The 22,236-nt window shown below is 47.2% G+C and overlaps 1 protein-coding gene across 4 annotated transcripts in view; it reads left to right on the forward strand.

Moving 5' to 3' along the window:
• PLEKHG4B (pleckstrin homology and RhoGEF domain containing G4B) overlaps nt 1-22,236 on the forward strand; it is a 646,071-nt gene that overhangs the window by 288,949 nt on the left and 334,886 nt on the right. For all 4 annotated transcript variants that reach the window (XM_069620594.1, XM_069620595.1, XM_069620596.1 and 1 more), the window contains 2 exons: nt 17,379-17,573; nt 20,186-20,309. In XM_069620594.1, coding sequence (XP_069476695.1) covers nt 17,379-17,573; nt 20,186-20,309 — 319 coding nt within the window. The remainder of the gene's footprint in view (nt 1-17,378; nt 17,574-20,185; nt 20,310-22,236) is intronic.

Below are 22,236 nucleotides of genomic sequence, written 5' to 3' on the forward strand. Positions count from 1 at the left end.
TGCTGTGGAACGTAACCTTGTAAATTGTAGCCCACCCCTCCTCTGATATTTACCCTCCCCACCCCTGCTAGGGTTATTGTCTCCCTGCCAGCGACGACGAGTTCATAACTTTATATAGTTTAGATAGGATGCCCTTTCTAGTGTCAGCTGAGTCTAGGGTTTTTCCAAAAGCAGTAAGGTCCCTTGCCAGTGAGTTTTCCCATTTCGGTCGGTAAGATGCCTTTCACCCGAATGTATTCGAAGACAGAGTTTGTGTCTTTTCCATCACTCCCTAATCAAATGTGGGTCTAGGGAAGTCCAATTTTATAACAATTGGCCGACCCTCTCAAGGCCCAGATCTGACCATCTCTGTGAGGGTTGCAAGCACAGACTTCCAAGATTAAATGAGGCACTGCATACCGAGGACAGTGGTGAGGGCCATGATGAAAGCACTTTGTTGTACCCCCTGTCATGCCAGAGTGACCAGAGGGCTCCCAACGTAAGGTGAGAATGCAAGCTCTCCGGAACTGCAGTCAGTGAGCACCAAAGAAAATCCCTAACATTTAACGGATGGGCGGCTCGATCTTCTAGGTATGCCCAGTAGGTTTTGGTGTCATTCCCTCATATGGTCCCGTAGTATACGTAATTGGGCTGCTTTGTAATATAGACTGCTGTGAATATTCCCCGTCGTCAGGCTGGGAACCTCGGTTATTTTAACTTAACGTTTTCCTCTGGAAAACTTCTACACTGCAGTGTCCTATCAATGTCCTTTTTGGGTGCTTTAGTCCCCACCAAAAGGACGTAGGGTATAAATAGCCCCGCCCCGCGGCTTCCCTTCAGATTTCAACCATCTCCAAAGTGTTGGGATCACCTTGTGTTCGTTATGGTTTTTGCACGTGCTTGTGCTATTGTGTTTGCAATGTCTTTTGGGACTCAGAAGAAGTCTCTGTTCAGGCCCTGTGCGACTTGCGGGCTGAAGGTGTATGATGGGGACTGGCATATGGATTGCATCTACTGCATTTACCCCCATCACTCTGCCGACTCACGACTCTTGCGACATTTGTAGAGGGTTTTCAGCAGAAGACACTTAAGGACCACAATCGGCGGTTGGTTTGTTGGCTTCATGATGTCACCTACGCCACCTCTGAGGTGGGGTTAGTCCTGAGCTTGTCATCTGAGCGGCCTGTACAGGTGGCCGATTATCGCCGGGATGCGTCGGCCGAGCCTCCGGCTAAGAAATCTTGTCCTGTTCCTGGGTCGGAGGTCGGGAAGTGGTCAAACCTCTTCTAGTAAGCAACTGTCGAAGGGGGCTGCTTCGTCCAAACATGGTCAGCCGGACCATTCCCGGGGGTCTGGTGGTAGGCCTGAGAAGTCGGCGTCTCTGGAGAAGGCCAGGAAAGACTCTTCAAAGCGCTTCTCTTCAGGGGACCATCACAAGTTGTCTTCTAGTAGGGAGTCCTCTAAGCACCGGTCCAGCTCTGCTAAGTGGGCCGGTTCGCCTGGGAAATCTGCACAGCAGGTGGCAGTTCCGACATCCTCGTTGACTGGGTCCCGTCGTCCCTGGTTATTCTTCCATCCACAATACCGTCGTCAACGGTTGTGTCATCGGCTCCAACGACGGCAGGGTTTGATAAAGGCCTGATGCTTTTCTCGTCAAGGATGGATTCGGACGGATTAGTGCCGACGAGTGGGGCGTGGCAGGTTTCCGCCTTTGACTCGCTGATGCCGGACGCCATTCTACATCATGAGATGGCCGCTTTTTCGGTGTCCTCGGAGGTGGACGATGACCGGGAGCCGGTGTTGGGGCCGTCGGTCTTGGGGCTGCAGTGTGTTGGACCTTCAACATCGGGGGCCCTGGAGGCTGGTCCAACTAGTTAACTGCTGGTTGAACTCGCAAGCTATGTTGTCGCTCCAGGTTCTGTCTGCGCTGCAATCCTTGTTCGGCCAGCTGGGTTCAAGGTTACCCCCTCTGAATGTGGTTCCGGTGGGGCCTGTTGTGGACGCTGCTGGTGTTCCACCGCATTAGTCGGCTAGGACTGGCTTGACTGCTGGGGAGTGAAGATCGTCCACGTTCCTACCCTGAGGAGGGTGAGCTGTCGGAGCCGGACAGTGGGCCTTGGGAGACCATGTCTACTGGCTCTTCATCGCCGACGAGGGACACGGTGTGGGATTCGGACGGGGAGGTGCAACAGCCTCATAGTCCAGCGCAACCATCCCCTCCCGATGATGTGGGGGCGTTCCACGCCATGATGGCTAAGGCGTGTGTAGAATTTGGATTGAAACCTGAGGAAGAGCGGAAAGAATGCTTCCTGTTCGACCACATGGGCAAGAGGCGGAAAGCGGTATTCACTGTGCCTATCCTGGACCACGTGTGGCAGGAGGGCCTGCGCACAATGCGACATCCCTTCTGTGAACCGGCTGTCAAAGGGAGGCTGTAGAAGAAGTTTAAGGCCCCGGACTCTACCCCGAAGTGCTTAGTGTCGCACCCCACTCCGGAGTCGGTGGCGTCGGCGGTGGCTAGCCGTAAAGGCCGGAGTCAGTATAAGTGTGTTACTCCTCTGGACAGTGACGCCAAGAGACAGGATGCCTTCGGGAAGAAGGTTTTGACTGTTGGGGCAATGACGGTGAAAGCGGCCAATTCCTTAGCGATCATGGCATGCTATGATCGTGAGATGTGGCATCGGGTAGCACCTATTTTGGAACATCTGCCAGAGGAGCACCTCAAGTCCCCCATGCTTTTGGTGCATGAAGGGGAGGAAGCTTCCAATCACAGGATTAATATTGCCGTTGACCTTGCAGAATCCGGCTGTAAGCAGATTAACAACAGCGTAGTGCTGCGTCGCCAAGCCTGGCTTAAGTGCAGAGACTTTCGGCCTGAGGTGCTTTATAAGTAGCTGGACATGCCCTGTGAGGGGGAGCAGTTGTTTTGTGAGAAAATTGAAGAGGCCCTCAAGGGAATGAAGGAGGACTCTGAGACTGCTAAATCGTTGGGAGCTTTGCAGAGTAAGCACTTTTTTCGCTCCTTTCGTCCGTTCTGAGGGGCTTCGGGGAATGCCCGGTTTACTTCCAAAAGAGACCGGGGTTACGGTCGGTCTGGGTATTCCTCCCAGGGGTATAGGAGGTTGGCGCAGTCAGCGCAGAAGAGTTAAGACTTTCAGGCCTCAAGGAAAAGCGGGTTGCAGCCCTCCTCCTCTAAAGGGAGACAGGCTAAGCCACAACAATGACTATCTTCAGGACAATTTGCTGGGGGGCAAGGTGACAATGCACATGAACGAGTGGTGCAAGATTACGTCGGACCGTTGGGTGTTGGACACGGTGTGTCTGGGCCACTCGCTGGAGTTCGTGTTCCCCGATTTCCATTCATCCAGTGTATGCCGTGCAACCTCACCTTCACATCCTGCGGCAGGAGGTTGTACTTATGCTACAGAAAGGGGCTATAGAATTGGTTCCGGTGGTCTGAGAGAGGCCAAGGGGTTTATCCTCATTACTTTGTGGTGAAGAAACCCAACGGCAAGTGGCGGCCCATTCTGGATCTTTGGGTGTTGAACAAGACTCTGCAGCGCCTGAAGTTCAAGATGCTCACTCTTCTCTTCAGGAAGTCACGTACTTCCACGTACTTCCACATTCCCATGCGTCGACAGCACCGTAAGTTCCTGCGGTTTGACGTAGAAGAACATTACCAGTTTCGGGTACTCCGGTTTGGTTTAAAGTCGTCTCCCAGGATATTTACAAAATGTTTGGCGCCGGTGGCGGCATGGCTCCGACAGGAGGGTCATCACGTATTCCAGTGCCTGGACGACTGGCTGGTGCGGGGTTCGTCACCAGGGGAAGCGCAGGACAGTGTCGGCGCCATCATGCAGCTGTTGCAATGGCTAGGCTTCGCCATAAACTTCCAGAAGTCCTTTCTGTAACCTTACAAGGACTTGGTGTTTGTTGGTGTGGAAGATTGGTGCAAGGGTGTCGGTCCGGTCCTACATGTCACTGTTGGGGGCCATGGACGTACTGCATTCCGCTGGTGCCAAACTGTCATCTTTTCATGAGGCCGGTGCAGGAGTTCCTCGTGGACCGGTGGGCTCAGAGTCGTGGCTCGTGGTCCAACAAGGTGGTGATCAACGGCAGTCTGGTGGAAGCTCTTCGCTGGTGGCAGTACTCAGACAATCTGGTTCGGGGCATCCTGTTGCTGGAACTGGAGTGCCACTTTACGATTGTGGCGGATGCCTCTCAGACAGGATGGTGAGCGCATCTCGGCGGTTTACAGGTTTAAGGCCTGTGGTCTTCGGTGGAGTCTCAGTTCTACATCAATGTGCTCGAGTTGAAAGCGGTACATTGGGCCCTGAAATCGTTTCCGCCGCGCATACGCGGTTCGGAGGTGAGGGTGTTGACAGACAATACCACCATGATGTTTTATCTCGGGAAACAGGGGGGCACGCATTCCAGGGTGCTGTCGAAAGAAGCACAGGAACTTTGGCATTGGGCTCTGTTGCACGACATTGGTATTGTGGCGTTTCATCTGCCGGGAGTTTTAAGTGTGCAGGTGGATGCGCTCACCGGGGATGTAGGCCAGCTCCACGAATGGCAGCTGAAGGATCAACAGGTGGCCATGATTTTCCAGAAATGGGGCCTTCCTCCGTTGGATCTCTTCGCAACGGGGGAGAACAAATAGTGCATGGAGTTCACCAGCAGGTGGGCTCACCCCGAATCTCTAGGGGATGCGTTCTCGTTACCATGGACAGGTCGGTTTGCGTACGCATTTCCTCCATTTCCACTCATTCGATGGACCCTCCAGTGGATTCGGAAATACCCATGCCGTGTGATTCTGGTGGCTCTGTTCTGGGCCAGGCAGCCATGGTTCTCAGATCTCCTTAATCTGTCCGTAGAGGAGCCGATTCGGTTGGAACCGGCGCTGGACCTTCTGTCTCAGGACAAGTGTGCTGTGTGGCACCACAATCCGGGATCTCTCAGCCCGACGGCTTGGCTCCTGACTTTGCCGAGTTTGGCCTGTAAAGGCTTTCATGTGACTGTCGGCGAATTTTGGAGGTGGCAAGGGCACTGTCCACAAATGTCTTCTATGCGTGTAAATGTTAAAGGTTTTGTGTGTGGTGTAAGGGCCAGCCGGGAGGTGGACCCTTTGAACATTTCACCTGAGCAAGTTCTTCCCTACCTGTTGCAGTTGGCGAAAAGAGACCTGGCGCTATCCTCCGTAAAGGTACACTTGGCAGCAATTTCTAGATTTACTCGGAGGCGACATTCAGCACCTCTGTTTAGTGATCGTCTAATCTGTTCCGTACTTTTCCTCCAGTCAAGAAGTTTCCGCCGGTGTGGAGCTTTAATGTGGTTCTGTAGGGTCTGATGAGACCACCGTTTGAACCGATGTTGACGACTCCTTTGCAGTTTTTGTTGTGGAAGGTGGCTTTTCTGGTGACCATTACTTCGGTTAGGAGGATGTCTGAGTTGCAAGCCTTGGTTGTGGACTCTCCATACTTGAGGTTCTTGAAGGACAAGGTAGCGTTGGCTAAAAATCTGCGCTTTATCCCAAAAGTCCCAACGACATTTCACAAACTCTCTTCTATTGTGTTGCCCTCGTTTTTTGCTTCAGCCTCCACGCCTACAGAACGGGCTTTGCATTCGCTGGATGTGAGGAGGGCGTTAAACTTTTATTTGAATTGTACTCAAGATTTGAGGCAATCTAGGCAGCTGTTTGTGGCTTATGGGCCGTCCGTCAAAGGACGGGCAATCTCCAAACAAGGACTTTCTTGTTGGATGTCCTCTGCTATTTCGTTCTGCCACGATAAAGCTGGAAAGCCTTTGGGAAGGACTCAAAAGGCACACTCGACGAGGTCTACAGCTTCGTTGGCGGCACTATGGTCTGGGATTCCGCCGGTGGACCTTTGCCAGGCGGCCTCCTGGGCGGTGCCGCATACCTTTACCCGGCATTACTGTCTGGAGCAGCAGCATGGTGAGGATGTGCAGGTGGGACGGGCAGTCCTGCAACGCCTGTTTCAATAAGGTAAGCCCTGCAGCTTCGGGGTAGTTGTTTGACTTGATCACTGGATGGGTTTCTTGGTCTCATGTATGTGAATATGTTCTATATTGGTTTGCCTTTACACGCCACCATGCACGATTGGTACTGCTATGTAATCTATTCACAGCATGTGAATCAATCAAAGATCCAATGCTGGAGAAGGGAGTAGTTTCTTAACTGTAACTCCATTTCTCCAGCGTTGGTATCTTTCATGGATTCACATGCGTCGGCCCTGCAGGCAAACCTGGTTCAAGTTTCCTCTACTTTGGAGGTTCAAATCTGAAGGGAAGCCATGGGGGCAGGGCTATTTATACCATACGTCCTATTGGTGGGTAATAAAGCACCCAAAAAGGACGTTGATAGAACACTGAAGTGTCGAAGTTTTCCATAGGAAAAACGCAAAGTTAAAATGACCGAGGTTCCCAGCCTGACGACGGGGAATATTCTGTTCAGATCTTGATGGTCGTGCCGATTATTGAATACCTCCGTCCCCAAGTACCACACAGACAGAATGACCAAATACTGTCTGTGCAATCTTTGAGGCCACAGGTGTGGTGAGCCGTCAACTGGAACCAGGAAACGCCGGAAGAACCCCTTTGACCACTGTAAGGCAATAGACGGTTATCAGCTAATGCAATATGGACACAGCAATACGGAACTGATTGTAGCAAGGCTTACCTAGATGAGCTGTGGGTCAGGTCGTCATGCACTAGGGGCAACCAGCAGGGACAGTGGGCCGGGTTTCAGAGAGGCTTGGGTAGTAGTTCCACACCTGGGCAAGTTGGCACAAGAGGAGTCCAAAGAGGAGTCCAAAAACACGTAATGGGGTCAAAACCAATTCAAAGCACAAGGTCCAAGCAAAGGGATAGTCCGTTTAAGCAATCCGTGGAGGAGGTGCACGGTTGAATATCTTTAGAAGTAACCAAAAAAAGTTTCAAGACAAAGGTAACAGATGAAGCCAAGAAGTAGTAGAGTATCCAAAAAGCAGTCCGTGGTCGTAGAGCCAATGAATCCTTGATGAAAACGATAACGCCAAACAGTCCTTACGAGAAGCAGCTGAGAAGCGCTACCACTGTGGTTTCCGGCGCTTTTGACTGTTTGTTGTAGTCACATGATGCAAAAACGCGGCAGCGTGGGAAAATCACGTGATGGCAGAGGATGAACGTGATTGGCAGCAGTTCACCTCACGTGACGCGTGAATCGCCGTGTTCCTCGGCGGTGCTGCAAAGCATACGAGAGTTTCCACGGGAGTTGCCAGGACAATGAAGGTCGGAAAACACCTGGAAAACCAGTTATCTTTCTCCAGTGTCGAGCAGAAGGTCGTGTTCTTGTGCCCCGATGTGCAGCGAAAGATGTGCCAGGTAGATGCGGGCTGATCGTGGGTTGCCTAGTGGGTTGCCTAGTAGTGGGCACACTGGGAGACGTGACATATTCACAGCATGTGAATCCATGAAAGATACCAACGCTGGAGAAATGGAGTTGCAGGTAAGAAACTACTCCCTTCCACACTTCTTGGAACGCTGCTTAAAACTACAGCGAACTTCAGCTCGACTCACTCCCTCCAGCTTCACACATGCTCCCTGTTTGGAACAGCACAGCCGCTCATTGGGGCCTGGCTCGAACTGCTTGCACAGCACGAAGAAGCATGGTTGACTGCCAAATCCCCCATGTCCATCTTTGGGCCCTAGAGACTGGTTAGGTCGCATTCAGTCCATTTTTCGCACAAGAAAATATTCTTTTATTAACAGTGTGTTATTTGTTTGCCTTGAACGCTAGTTTCATTATCGAGAGGGCTGCATATTTATATCCTTGCTTATTCTGTGTTCGCTCCACAGAGGTGGTGTTTTAGTTTTGCAAATGTTGTTTGGTTAAAGTATAAACCAAACCTTTTCTCAGCTCACTGTACCACTAAAAGTGAAGGAGGTATATCTCTTAACTGTTCCTGTTTCACCTTTGATTGGGATTACTCTTGTTTCGCAAAAGTGTGATGGCCGAGTAGGTGGTTTAGCCACTACTCACGTTGGTACAAGCCAAAGCATTTTCATCACTCTCGACTTTACATATTCCTTCAAGATGTTGCTTCTCTATGAGGGAGTATGAGCCTCACACTCACCTTCCATCATATATTGGCCGTTTGCCACTTTCATGCTCTTCTAAGTGAACTGCTCCAGAGGCCTGCCACCCCCATACAGCACATCTCCTTTTCACTGGCGTTCTAGTTGTAATGGGGTCTGTATATGCATTGTACCAACAGTTATTAGTGTACCCCTCTGCACCTTTAAAGGGGAATTGCAAGAAACCTGTTCAAGTTTTTAAAGAAACACAAAAAATAAATTAAAAAACCAACAAAAAAAGGTAGTGATTCAGCACGGGTTTACCCGGGCCGCACTTTGGGTTGAAGGGTCCCCTGTGAGTGTGCTGCATAATGTCCTTGCCCTGCGGTTGGAAAGCATTAAGTCTCCATATACCCTGCTACTTAACCTTTTTTTTATGCTGATAAAATTGAAAGGAGCAAGAGGTCAAATAATCCCACTGCTAATTAAATTGACTTCCTAATCCTCCCTGTCTCCCCTTCACGCGCCCTCCCTGTAGTGACGAGTAATTTAGCCTCAAAGTATTAGTGCACAGAAGATGATCAAGAGAATTCCTAGGTGCCCTGGTGACTTTCTCTGTATAAATCCGTCTGTTCAGGGTGTCTGCAAATTGGCCAATCATGCCTGCTTTAGATCTTTCAAAGCTATGCTCCATGATTTCAATGAAGTCCCCCCCCTTATCATTAGCAATCCAAGTGGATCCTCACCACTGTCCTTCGTATCGTCTCCAGTGGTCTCCAGTAGGGGCCCTCTAACTGTCAGTGGCACATGTACATTTATTATTGTCAAAACATCAACCTCTAGGGGCCCTGAAACCCTCAGAAGGATCCCTTCCAGATCCACATTTGTCTCCAGCACCTTTGGAAGGAAGAGACCTGAAGATAGTTTTTGGTATCCAACGACAGTGAGGTGGAGAGCAGAGCCATAACCAGGGGTCTCCAAGGTTGACTTGCCAGAAGGTTGGATCAAGAAAGCTTCCTCATGCCTGGAGGTGGATATACTGCAAAACCTTTACAATTACAGGGTACTATTTTGGCAACTGGATGGTTTGGGGGAGACCCATACCTGGACTCTTTTGTAGTTAAAATTTCAGTGCAGTGTACTAAAAAACATAATGGGGATTTTGTCACTAGATGAGAATCTTTGAGCTAAAGCTTCGGCTTCGCACTCAGAAGTGGATATGGCCAAGGTCTTTCTGGATGTCTTGATGACAATTGGAGATATTCACAAAAAAGTGACGGAAGTAGAGAGGATGGTGGACGAAGTGGTGGTCTACCTAAACCAGATGGAGGGTTAATTTCAGGGAAACTAAGGGGATCTTAACTCTGTCACCCTGCACACCACAACCCTAGTAGATAGGCTGACCAGAGCCAAGACTAGTCTTGCTGAAACTCTGGAAATAAGAGGCTGGTGTTATCCATTTTACTTTGATTGCAGGCTATATACGCTTAAAATGCTAGATGTGCAGCTAATATAAATTTATTGGATGTACCTGCTGGCCACTTTATCATATTTAGTGGTTTGTCTGAGTAGTCCCTGCAGATCAAACCGGCCTTATACCTGCCCTCCGGTAGGTCTGTGTTTGATGTTGTCTCTCACTGTGGGACAGTTTTGACAGTGCTCAATAATGTTGGCTGTAGAGGTCTCTTAAGTAAAGTGGCGAGGGTGAAGCCCCGGGAATTGGAAGGGTATAGGATGTACTTGTTCCCAGACCTAAGTGTGGGAGACTATTGATTGATATTTTATTTCTATCGCGCTCGTACACAAGTGTTTCAGAGCGCGACAAGGCAAGGGAGGGGAACAGGGGAGAACAAAACAGCGATCTTACTAGGCCCAGTGACATTGAGAACACGCAAGTGCATGGGAGAGGGGGGAGGGGAAAAGTGCATGGAAGGGGGGAGAAGTGGAAAGTGCGAAGCAGAGGAGAAACGGATAAATAACGATAAATAAATAATAAAGGCAACAAACCGTGGTAATGCAGCCAGCAATTTACAAGTGCTAGTTTTAAGGCAGCAGACAGGGTAGGTCTGATAAGTGCAGGAAGAAAAAGGGGGGCTGTATGGGCACAGATACAGACCCCAGTGCAAGGGGTGGACCGGAGGCAGTGCGGGAGGGTGGCAGGGTGAGCAGGTACCTGGGCCCGAAGGACAGAGGTTGGCCAGGTGCACTGTGCCAAGAGAGAACATATCAGCAGGGGAGAGGGGGAGCGAAGGCAGAAGAAAAGAGGAAAGTCTTGAGGTGCTTCTGAAACCGGAGATGGTTCTCCTCAAGTTTTAGAGTGGCAGGGAGGCTGTTCCAAAGGGAGGCCCCAGCCTAAGACGGAGATCTACCCCCAGCTCGTTTCTTTGAAAAACGACTGACCCTGAGGGAGTTGGAGGTAGAGGAGCGAAGAGCTCGAGAGGGGAGGTATTTGCGGAGGGATAGCTGAAGGTATTTTGGACCCAGGCCCCAGAAAGCCTTGTGGACAATGCAGAAGGTTTTGAAATGAATCCTTGCATCCACTGGGAGCCAGTGGAGAGATTTCAGAGCTGGAGAGATACGATCCCAGGGCTTGAGGCCAAGGATAAGTCTTGCAGTCCTGTTCTGCATTAGTTGCAGAGGGCGGAGAGTAGAGGCTGGTAGATTTAGAAAGAGGCTGTTACAATAGTCCAAGCTAGAGAGAACCAGAGCTTGGGATACCATGAGCTTCTGGGGGAAGGAGAGGAAAGGCAGAGTATCTCTGAGGAGGTGCAGTCGGAAATGTGACTTTTTAGAGACCTCAGAGATGTGGGCGGAGAAGGAAAGGGTGGAGTCAAAGATGACCCCAAGGTTCTTAGAATATAACCAAGAAGAGTTATTGGATGTTCGGAAGTCGTTGCTGTGTTTTGGGTTTCTGCTTCTAAATGGTGATGGTACCCGACGAAGTTGAAAGCGTTGCACCAACATTACAAAATTCGTTTTTACAGATCTGGTTACAGTGTGGAAGCATTTCTTGTAGTTATGTGCTGATTCTAGAAGCCACATACTTAATGTATCTTGTGACAAATCGAGTCAATTTGCTGATTCTCCCCAGAGGAGAGCCAACCCCTGTGAGGCAAGGGAGTTGGGCCTGCTCTGCTCGACCTAGGGGACTGGACAAGTGGGACCTCAATGGAAGTGACTCCCCTTTCAGGGACAAGGACTCCCAGTCAGATAAGTACCTACCAAACCGGAATACATTGTCTGCGTATATGGGAATTATACAACATAATTGTATTCCTGTTTTGACTACACCAATCCTTGTCAGACCTTTCATCCTGTCGGGCAGTCCTGAATTTCATCTAAGAAGTCATGATGACATATTTAAACAGGAGGTAAACTGTGAATGGAAAGAAGGAAACTCCTATGTACAGGGGTGTGCGAACTCTATGCAAAGGCGAGCCCTCTGAAGGAGATGTCCTGAAGGGGCAGGCACATACTAGGCCGCGGAGCCCACTGGAGCGTGGAGAGCTAGGCCAATGCTAGCAGGACACAGAAAGGCTGGCGTTTTCTCCAACTTTGCAGTCCAGGTCAGGAGAAGACTTATGGTCTCCTCAGACGGCGCAAGCGTGGACAGGCCGTGGTGGACCCGGAGCACAGTCAAAGATTCTGAGACCAGCTCTCTGGGGAGAGCCTGGAACCCTGAGCTCTCCGCCCCACAGAGACTACCACTAAGAAGTTTGGATACTTCACATCCAGGCTGGGAGAGCCGACGAGGTTACAGGGAGCTTTAGAAAGCCACGCGGGCAAATGCCCAATGAGAATCAGAACAAAGGCTATATGAATACTTCAAATCCAAGCTGGGAGAGCCGACGAGGTTACAGGAGCCTTGGAAACCCTGCAGGCATTCACCCAATGAGAATCCGAATGAAAGAAGTACAAACACTTCCAATCCAGGTTGGGAGAGCCGACGAGGTTACGGGAACCTTTAGAAACACAAGTGTGGAAGAGCCCTTTGTGAGCCAGAGTGGCAGATATATGAACATTGTGTGTCAAGGTGGTTGGGAAACCTTAGAAATCCTGAGTGGGCAAGCGCACTGTGTGAACTACGTGCATTGAGAAAACAAGTTTGTTTGAACGCTGTAGGACTTTGGGGCGTCCTGGAGGCATACACATTTTTATTTAGAGGACTGACACAATAGAGATCCTGCAGAGGTCTTAAGAGGAACTCTGCGGAAGAGGAAACCATACGGAGGAACTTTTTGTTTGGACTAACAAAGCCCACAAGTAAGCTAAGAACTTGTTTTATTTTTTATGATATTAAACAAACTCGGAACTATCAACAGAGCACCTGAGTGCCTGGGCCAAGCGGAAGCTGAAAAAGAGGTCATTGCTGCAGCCTCTTTTTAGTTCTGTTTTCTTTAGTAGGGCCAGATTAGTTGGATAGAAGTTTGAGCCAGGGACTATTTTATTTGACAAGCACCCTTAGTTTTAGGCAGGGTGCTTTCTTTGGACCAATGCCCCCTCCAAGTATGAGTCCACACCACCACACATTCATATAGACACGCACCCAAGCAGTCACACACCCATACATCCTCTCTCAATCATACACACAGCAAACACCAGACACTAAATTCACACGGATGCACTCCGTCACACACACTATCTCTCTCTCACACACACATAATCGCACATGACATTTTCTTTATTTAAAAAATGTACGTGAGCAGGCCGTGGTGGTGATCTTTCTCTGTAAGGCACAGGGTCAGGAGAAGCCCTTCACTCCTCCTCCTGCCTGTGCTTGTATCAGGCAGCGGGCAGGTTCTGTATTCGGACCCCGCTCCGATCTGAGACAGACAGAGGGAGGGGTGAAGAGCACTTCAGGATGCCTCCTACGACAGAATTTCAGAATTTCTAGCCCCTGATGCATCTTGAAGGGCGTGGCGTCGCCCATGTTCTCCATGATGCCTTTCACAAAGCTTTACATGAGTGACTGCATGGGCGTTTAATTCGCTGGACTTCATCCATTTAAAGTGTTGTGTAGGGCATAAGGGACACCACCAGTCATTGCATTAGCAAATCATTTAAATGTTTTAAGATTCTTCGCAAATGTGTTTTTTTATGCTCTGGGTATCCTCAGGGGGGCCTGGAGGGTCCCGAAATGTAAGAGAGGGGACTTCCTTGTGCCCCCTGTGGACGAGCCCCCACTGCATTTGAATCAGTAGAATTAAAGATTTAGGTCTGGATATTACACAGTATGCGAGGTGGCTAAGAGTCATATTCTCATCAGATGGTACCAACAAACTCTAGTTTTAAATAACCCAAAAATATAATGCCAACACAAAATCACCAAAGAACCATCCAGCAGGAGGACGTAGTAGGGGAACACACCTCATAAGTCGCACATGGGTGAATTGCAAATAATTGCAGGCAGGTTGGTAATGCCTGCAAACGTGGCAGTCATTAAATGCTGACCTGAGCAGTTCATATTTTTAAAATTCACCTTTTAAATTTGATCTTTTCCATTGCTGCCATGCAGATGAGGTCACAATTCCCAATTTCAACACTGTCTGGTTCGACATTGCTGGGAGCTATTTTGGCTCCTGCTTGAAGCCTAGAAGAGAGCCTGGTTAGCTGGACACCAGCAGCTAACAGGAGCTACTCTCGACTCCCCAGGCCAACTCGCTCTATACAAATGTACCTCCCTGACATTAACTTTGTGCGTTTGGAATGTGGTTAATAAAGGAGCATTAGAACACATTTAGAAGATAGTTAAAGCACAATGGGTCAAATGTAATGGACAATGTGGATGTTACATGTGCTGTTTACTGAGTTGTATTGGCTCTTTGTTCCCAGAGTAGCTCCTGCTTCCTGAATAGTGGCTGATGCTCAGGAGCTGTTTTAGCTCATGCTCATCAAATCCTTATTTTAATATCTACTGGTGTTTATCTTCCACACTTTAAGGAACAGCTGATTTACAATGACCTGGGTTCTGTTCTGCTTTACCATGGCACATCTGCTTATGCCATGGTAAACTCGGTGGCATAAACCCCAATACAGTGTCGATAGAATTTTGGAAGGGGTTGGCTTAACTTAAAGGCATGGTCTAGTAAAAAATTTCATTTAAAATATAGATAGGCAACATAAAAAAAAATACTAGCATTCTCTTTTTTAAAACTTCCTATGTAAAATTTTGAGCTATTCAAGCTCAAAATTCGCAAAAGAAAGCACATGGGCGCATCCATTTTGTGAAATGGATGCCCTCCTGTGCTGGCTTTTGCGGCACTAATGAAGGAAAAGCCAGCCAGCTGTAGTAAACAAAAGCTACCGCTGGGTGGCTTTCCCTTCATTAGTGCTGTACGCGGAGGACGGGGAACGGAGACCAGAGCAGGAAAGTTGCAGCTGAATCTCGGTAAGTGCTATTTATTTTTATTTTTTTTTTAAATAAGCACTAGCTGTGGTTTTTTCTACGTTTTCCGGGCTGGAGGAGCCCGGAAAACTTAGAAATAAAACCGCAGCTTTAAAAACGTTGTATTTATGTTTGCGGTCACTTTTGAAGCGACCGCAAACATAAATACAACGCGGTTGTGTTGGAAAACGCTGCGGTTTTTCTTTCCAAGTTTCTCAGGCTCCTCCGGCCCGGAGGAGCCTGAGAAACTCAGAAAGAAAAACCGCAGAGTTTTCCAACACAACAGCGTTGTGTTTCTGCCTGAATCTGCTTTCCCATTTGTGGCTCTCGGGCTCCCCACGGGAAGCCCGAGAGCCCCAAATGGGAAAGCAGATTCAGGCAGAAACAACACGGCATTGCGGAAAACAACCGCGTTGTTTCTGCCTGAATCTGCTTTCCCATTGTCCCCCGAGAGCCCCAAATGGGAAAGCAGATTTAGGCAGAAACAACGCAGCATTTAGCATTTCCCATTTGGGTCTCTCGGGCTCCCGACGGGGAGCCCGAGAGCCCCAAATGGGAAATCAGCTGTAGGTAGAAACACTAAGCGGCATGTAAACATAACCGCGGTGTGTTTCCGCCTGCTGTGGCTTTCACTTTGGGTCTCCGGTGCTCCCCTCGGAGCACCGGAGACCCAAAGTGATAGCCACAGAGGGCAGAAACACAACGCGGTTGTGTTGGAAAACGCTGTGTTTTTTCTTTCAGAGTTTCTCAGGCTCCTCCGAGCCGGAGAAACTTGGAAAGAAAAACTGCAGAGTTTTCCAACACAATAACGTTGTATTTATTTTTGCGGTCGCTTCAAAAGCGACCGCAAACATAAATACAACGTTTTTAAAGCTGCGGTTTTATTTATAAGTTTTCCGGGCTCCTCCAGCCCGGAAAACGTAGAAAAAAAACCGCAGCTAGTGCTTATTTAAAAAAAAATAAATAAATAGCACTTACGAGATTCAGCTGCAGCTTTCCTCCTCTGGTCTCCGGTCCCCGTCCTCCGCGTACAGCACTAATGAAGGCAAAGCCACCCAGCGGTAGCTTTTGTTTACTACAGCTGGCTGGCTTTTCCTTCATTAGTGCCGCAAAAGCCAGCACAGGAGGGCATCCATTTCACAAAATGGATGCGCCCATGTGCTTTCTTTTGCGAATTTTGAGCTTGAATAGCTCAAAATTTTACAAAGGAAGTTTTAAAAAAGAGAATGCTAGTATTTTTTTTATGTTGCCTATCTATTTTTTAAATAAAATTTTTTACTAGACCATGCCTTTAAAATCATTTCAGTTCTCTGAATAACATCCTCCCAGCGGTGGTCGAAGTGTACGAAATAAGTAGTGGAACTATGTTCCCTGCTGGTCTGCCCCGCTCCCCACAAACCCCATCCATACGCCCCCTCCCACACACAATCCAAACCCCCAAACAAACACACCTGCTATTTATGGGAATATGCAGTGCATTGCACTGAAATGCAAGCTTCAACTTCTTGCTACACTTTTATTTTAAAACCAAACCATCCAGAACGGTTTCTTTTTAAAATAAAAGTATAGGAACAGTGAAACTTAAAAATAAAAAGTATGGGAACACGGCTCCCGCTCACTTCGACCTCTGCCTCTCAGAAGTTCTGAACAATGTGCTCCCACCTAAATCCATGAGTCGCAACTCCTCCTCCGTCTTTCAAAATCTGCTCCTTTTCAGCATCGATTATGTCTCGCTTACTAGTTAAACTCGAGTCTAGTCCAGCCTGCTCCCCAAGTAAAATCAAATGGGTTTCCTTGCTGGGCCGCGCATTAACAGATCACCAGCGGACCAAGAGATGCTGTTGTGCTTTTAGAATGAAAGTGGATTTGAACTAGCTTCCTACCAAGCAATGCATAATACAGAATATTTACTGGTCACCTTACAGGAGGTGGCAATGCAAACTTCTCCCCGAGGACAAACGCTGGTCTTCCAAAGAAGCAGGTGCATCGATGTTGCACATGTTTTGGACACACGTTTCCATTTTAACCGTGCAAGTCTTTTGCACTGTCCACCTCCGCAGTGGAGTGCCATTGTGAACCATACCTTATAAAATGATCACTTCTTCTAAATGGGATGAAAATGGGTGAAGATATAGATACTTTTTGTAAACTCAGTCTTTCTGAAAAGCCTAAACGAAATCGAATTTAGAAATGTGTGCTTTTCTTACTAGATTACCACAGCGGTGCTTTTGAAAACAAGTTTTAGTCAAATATATTTGTATTTTAAATGGGTCATGTTTGCCGCTGCATGCTACAAATAAGACTTAGAATATGTCTGAAAGTTGTGTGTGTGTGTGTGTGTGTGTATATGTGTATATGTGTGTATATATATATATATATATATATATTCTTTTTTTGGCTTATCTGTCAAAAAGTCTTGGCATGGGGGATAAAATACTCCATACTAAATGGGCTAATTTAGACCATTATTAGTGGAACTTTGATCATGCATGCGTCTGCAAGCGCAAGTGTGCAGCGGTCCCATTCCTCTAATTAAAGTGCCCTATTTAGTTTTATCTGGCTTAACTGCTTAGGAGTAACTGGTTCTAAGTTTCAAACACAGCCCCCCCTTGATAAGCATATCAAATTATTATATATGATATGATGAATTAATAAAAGGTGTTTCGCTGTTATTAGTTAATGGCATTAAGAATTGTATTTGGTTGCAGTTTTAAAGTCCATGCTAAATGGTAGCAGAGCGGAGAACGAACAGGCTTGGGTCCACGGCCCTGTCCCCCATATGCAGCCGCGCAAGAATGCTGGGAGCATTACAGATTTACATTTCTTCTCTAAATTGTTGTTGCAGTGATGATTTGGCATGCTAACTAGCCTGTACACCTTTTACTGAAAAATGTGTACCTATTGTAACAGTAAACGGTCCCTTTTCATCTTTGTTTAGAAACGGCCATTCAAGACTCCAAGCACGCCTACCAACGGGATCAGTTGATCACAGCGGCAAATGGATCTCTTTCACCCACCCAAAGCGACAGGAAAGAGCTTTCTGAAGATCTCTCAGAACTTAGCCAGCGGTTGCCTAAACAGTTGCTTGAAATCAATCAAGAATTACTGCAGTCTGGAGCAATTTGCATACCAGGTACGTCTGTGCTAATGAGCAGGTTTGCATCAAATATATGGTAAGATGTCCATTCACAGGAACATTGATCATTTGGATCTTCTTGATGGGTATACTGAAACGTTTGCGATGTACCCATGGGTTTCCCTTTAAACATGTGTGGTCGGGCTAGCGTATGACGAAGCCTAGCCTTTGACAGTACTTTATGACCAGTACGAGTATCTGGTCTACCCTTTTCTTTCCATGCTGCCACACCATAGTCTCTGTTGACCATCCGCCTTTGCTCTCACATTGGGATTACTCCACTTTGTCCATTTTAGGCCGCCTTGAACTCATTTACTGAATGTTATGTTTGCTTCTCCCCCTACCCCTCCAGCTGTAATGAAGCCCCAATGTGTTTCCTTGTGTCGACCTACCTCTCACCCACCCCTCCAGTACCCATCTCAATCTTGTGATATGCTTTTCAAATTTAGGACCACAGCATCCATGACCGAATTGGCATCTTACCGATGCGCTGATTATCAAGGATGATGGGACAGCAAGAGCAAGCATTGCCCAAACATCTAATCCACATATATTAGCTTGCGAAAAGTTTTAACGTGAGCAAAATGTTGCCCCAACCGAGGACCGCCACTCTTCTGATGTAATTGTTATAAGAAGGGTGGTAGAAGGGTGGTAGTATCATTGGGGTGTTTGAACGCTGAATGGATGGTGACTCTAAAGAGAATACAGAGAATTCCACTATGGGTTAAGATTGGACGTTCTCATTCACATATCAAATCATCTGGCGGCCGTCTTCATACCCCAACCAATCACATCAGTCTCAGGCTGCAATTTAAAGGAAAGAGAGTGGACTGGAAGAGCTTGATGTTTCATAAGTGTGGAAGACTGCACTATTTTGCTGAGCCATTGAGCAATGTGAACCTTTCCCCGTATAGAGTACTTCCGAATGTCTATTTAACTTACTTAGTTCTGTGCTGACATTGCCATCATTCATGTTCTTAGGTACTTCTGGCCTTTAGTAATACATAAATACAAACATATTAAAAGTAATTCTGTTTTTTTACACCTTTTTCTATCCTTTCAATACGCTGCTAAAACAGCTCTCCCATTTAGGCGTTCGTACACAGACCACCTACGCAAACTGCAGACTGCGGGTTGGACCACGAGCAAGGGCTCCTCCAACATTCATTCTTCCATGAAGGATGGAATAGAGCACCATTACATTGGATTAGAGTCCGAACTATCATTGCAGGGTTTAAACACGGGGACAATCCACTATTAATTTAACTGCTATATAAAGAGTTTTCTGGGACCTCCAAACATACTCTGCATCTTCCCAAATTCGATGTGCTTCCTTGTTAAGGCGCTGCTCTGCCATATAATGCCACGCAGGGCCAATTTTACAACCTTATGCACCGTTATGGTTGCAATGTTAAGCTATGTTTGCAAATTGTTCATATTTTCACACACCGATTAACGTGCCAAAGCACACCCATGCTTGTGTACTCCCAGGGTGAAATAATATCTTCGAATTCCTCCCGGCATCAAGCAACCCAACCACCAAAGGAAAATAACCCTGCATCTGGTATCGCCACATGCTTATTAACATGCAGACCTTTTTTCGTAAAAGAACATATTGGTTCTGTTCTGCCTTGCATCACAATGTTCGCAACAGTGATTTTGCTTTCCTCCTATGTTACTAAACCCTTCCTGCGCTTCTCCTCACTGACCCAAATCACCACACATACAAATGTCAGAAGTGGTGCTATATGAGACCTGATGATAAAACATTGTAACACCATTGTTACTGTACCCAAATTATTAGTAGGTAAATGTATAGCACTATGTACATTTTTTTTTAATTTTTTTTTTTTACCAACTTTTTCTTCTCATGGACTCAATTTACAAGTTTATATGTGGGAGGAAACATACAGTAGTTATCCATTAAACGTCTACCTTTTCCCTCCCCCGCATTCCTCTTTTCCAAGTATGTTGGAAGTCCATAAGTTTTAACTTTAATAACTCCCCCCCTCTTTTGGTCTGTAGTAAGATAAATAACGTTTGTCCCCTTTCATCCTTTCCTCCCCCAACTGGCCTGGTTCCGTGTTCCTACTCCGTTATTTGCGGTTCAAGTATTGTTTACCTGGGGTAGTGGTTGTTGTGGGCCCCTTTGAGGTTCCGTCTTACTGGGGGCCTTAGTTCAGGATCGTTCTCAGCAGGTTAGGTCTTTGGAAGTAGGCTTCCCTGTCCTTGACGTAGTCTATGAATGGGTCCCAGACTTCTCTGAATTTCAAGTATTTGTTGTCTTTTATGGCTCCTACCTTTTCCATTGCCAGTGTGTGCCATATTTTGACCCACCAGCACGCAACCACTGGGCTTTCAGAGTTTTTCCATCCTTGGGCCAGGCTTGTTTTTGCCGCGTTTAGCAGTTGCGTGATTAGAGCTGCATTGTTACCGGTCTCTGCATAGATGCACTATGTACATTTAAAAGTAACATTAAAACCAGATTCTATTTCTGATGCAGGACAAAAGGGTGCCCAGCTTTTGCTGGGAATTTAAGCACATGAACCGTTTAACTGTTTTGTTACGTCGCTCAATAAATTAATCTGTTTATTCTTTCATTTCACTAGGCACTAGAGACCGAGCTGGAAGAGCAATCGTGCAGATCTGCATGCGCCATTCCATCTGGTTAAGAGAACATTGCACGTGTGCCGAGCTGACCCGCCTTCTCATGTATTACCTCACCATTCCCAGGTATGAATTCGCATTTTCTAATATAGTGGCACTATTTGGAGGTGTCAGAGCAAGAGACATAAGGTGGATGGTTTGGGGAAAAGAACTTTGGACTGGTATTTGTTCTCTTTTCTTAACATGTGGACTGTTCTGGTCAGGCCTCTTGGGAAGACTGACCTGCCTATTAATTAGTTGCATTTTATATTCCTGCGTTATGGTTTATATCCTTTCACATATATTTCATACACACCGCTATCCTAAATAGTTGTCCTTTTACATAGTACAAAGGTGCCCTATCCATAAACAGTTGATCTAAGATTAAGTATATTCACATATGTGACCGAGACTAAGTTTAGCATTTCATTGTTTTGGTTCAGTCTGCTGTGCTGTTCTTTTCCCTTTTATTTGGCCAAATGCATTAGGGGCTGCCTAGAAGGAACTCCTAATGTACTATGCATGGGGTTGCTGTTCAAATTCATTTTTATGGTTAGCCAGATTTGATGGCTTCTCAAATTTTGTATTTCTTTTGAAATTAACAAACCTAGAACTACACCTTTTTGCATCGTGTGCACAATAAAAAAGAAAATTCAACATCTTTAGTTAAACATACTATTCGAAATGTGTATATAATATTAAAACACATTGTGTGCTCTGTACATAAGCTGCTCCTGTATTTAAAGGCGCTTGCGTTATTGAAAAGACAAATCATTGGCCTGCAGTTAGTGAAACAGCCATGGATAGGTTATGTTTCCCAACTTAAAAATCAAGTCTCTCCGGCATCATGGATCGGGGCCATCCCGCTCTGCTGATTTTGCTTGATCTATCTGCCTCTTTCGACCTGGTTGACCATGCCCTATTGGTAACCAGGTTAGAATCATTGATGTGCTGCTCTGGGTTAACAACCAAATGGGTGGCGTCCTTTTTGGGGCCCCGCAATGCCAAAGTCGTCTATCGATGACGCCAGTTCTTTACTGGCACCCATCACCGGTGGAGTCCTCCAGGGCTTCTGTCTTTTGCCCACTCTTCTTTATCTATATCTTGACCCTTCTAGGGCTCCTTGACGATCTGAGCATCTTTTACATCAACCATGCCGACGATACCCAGGTCGTCCTAAAGCTCAGACATCCCCTCACAAGATACACCGGCCATTTACACCATTCATTCTGCCATTCAGGCTGGATGGTAACACATTCTTTGGCCCTTAACTCTGACAAGACTGAGCGCATAATTGTTGCATCCAGTCACATGCTTAAAACAACTTCCCCGCAAGTATAAAAGCTTTATCATTGCAAATAACCCAATATTGGTGGCTAAGAGTGGGTGTTCCCCTAGACGCTGAATTGACAATGAGGCAGCATGTCGCCCAGATCTGGGCCTGGTGCGGTCTCATCAATAGGTTTGCCTCTTTTTGTCACGCCAAAATGTCGCCTTGCTGGCAGCAGTACTTGTGAATTTGCGGTTGGATTACTGCAGCAGTTCACTGATCGGCGCTTCTCAATCAACCTCTCGGCTCTTCTGGTGACCCAGAATGTGGCTGTTCGAGCAACCCTGGGACTCTCAAGACGGGTTTTACACATGAGGACAGGCCATCTCTTTACCCATGCCTATCAGAAAGAAAGCACACATTCATTGATTTAAGGGTCTCCCCTCATTGTTGACTTTGCTCTGGGGTACACAGGGATTGGGTTTTTATGGCCGGTGCCTTGTGGGGTGCAGGGCAGGTTTACTGAGGCAAAGCCCTGGTTCTAACCTTCTCCTGCATCTAAATTACTGGAGGGAGTTTGGCAGCAAGTGATACAGTGTGGATTTTGTTGCATTCCTGCTTCCGGCCTTCTCATGGGAACCGGGCTGTTATGTGGGCGGCAGAGACGAGGTAGTGGAGCTAGAGTTGCGCTGGCTGCGCGCTTGGCACAGATGGTTGAGGCCTGGGGTGTAATCCCGACTGCTC

This window comes from Ambystoma mexicanum, chromosome 5q (genome assembly GCF_040938575.1).
Source record: "Ambystoma mexicanum isolate Mex_15411 chromosome 5q, UKY_AmexF1_1, whole genome shotgun sequence".
Lineage (NCBI taxonomy): Eukaryota > Metazoa > Chordata > Amphibia > Caudata > Ambystomatidae > Ambystoma > Ambystoma mexicanum.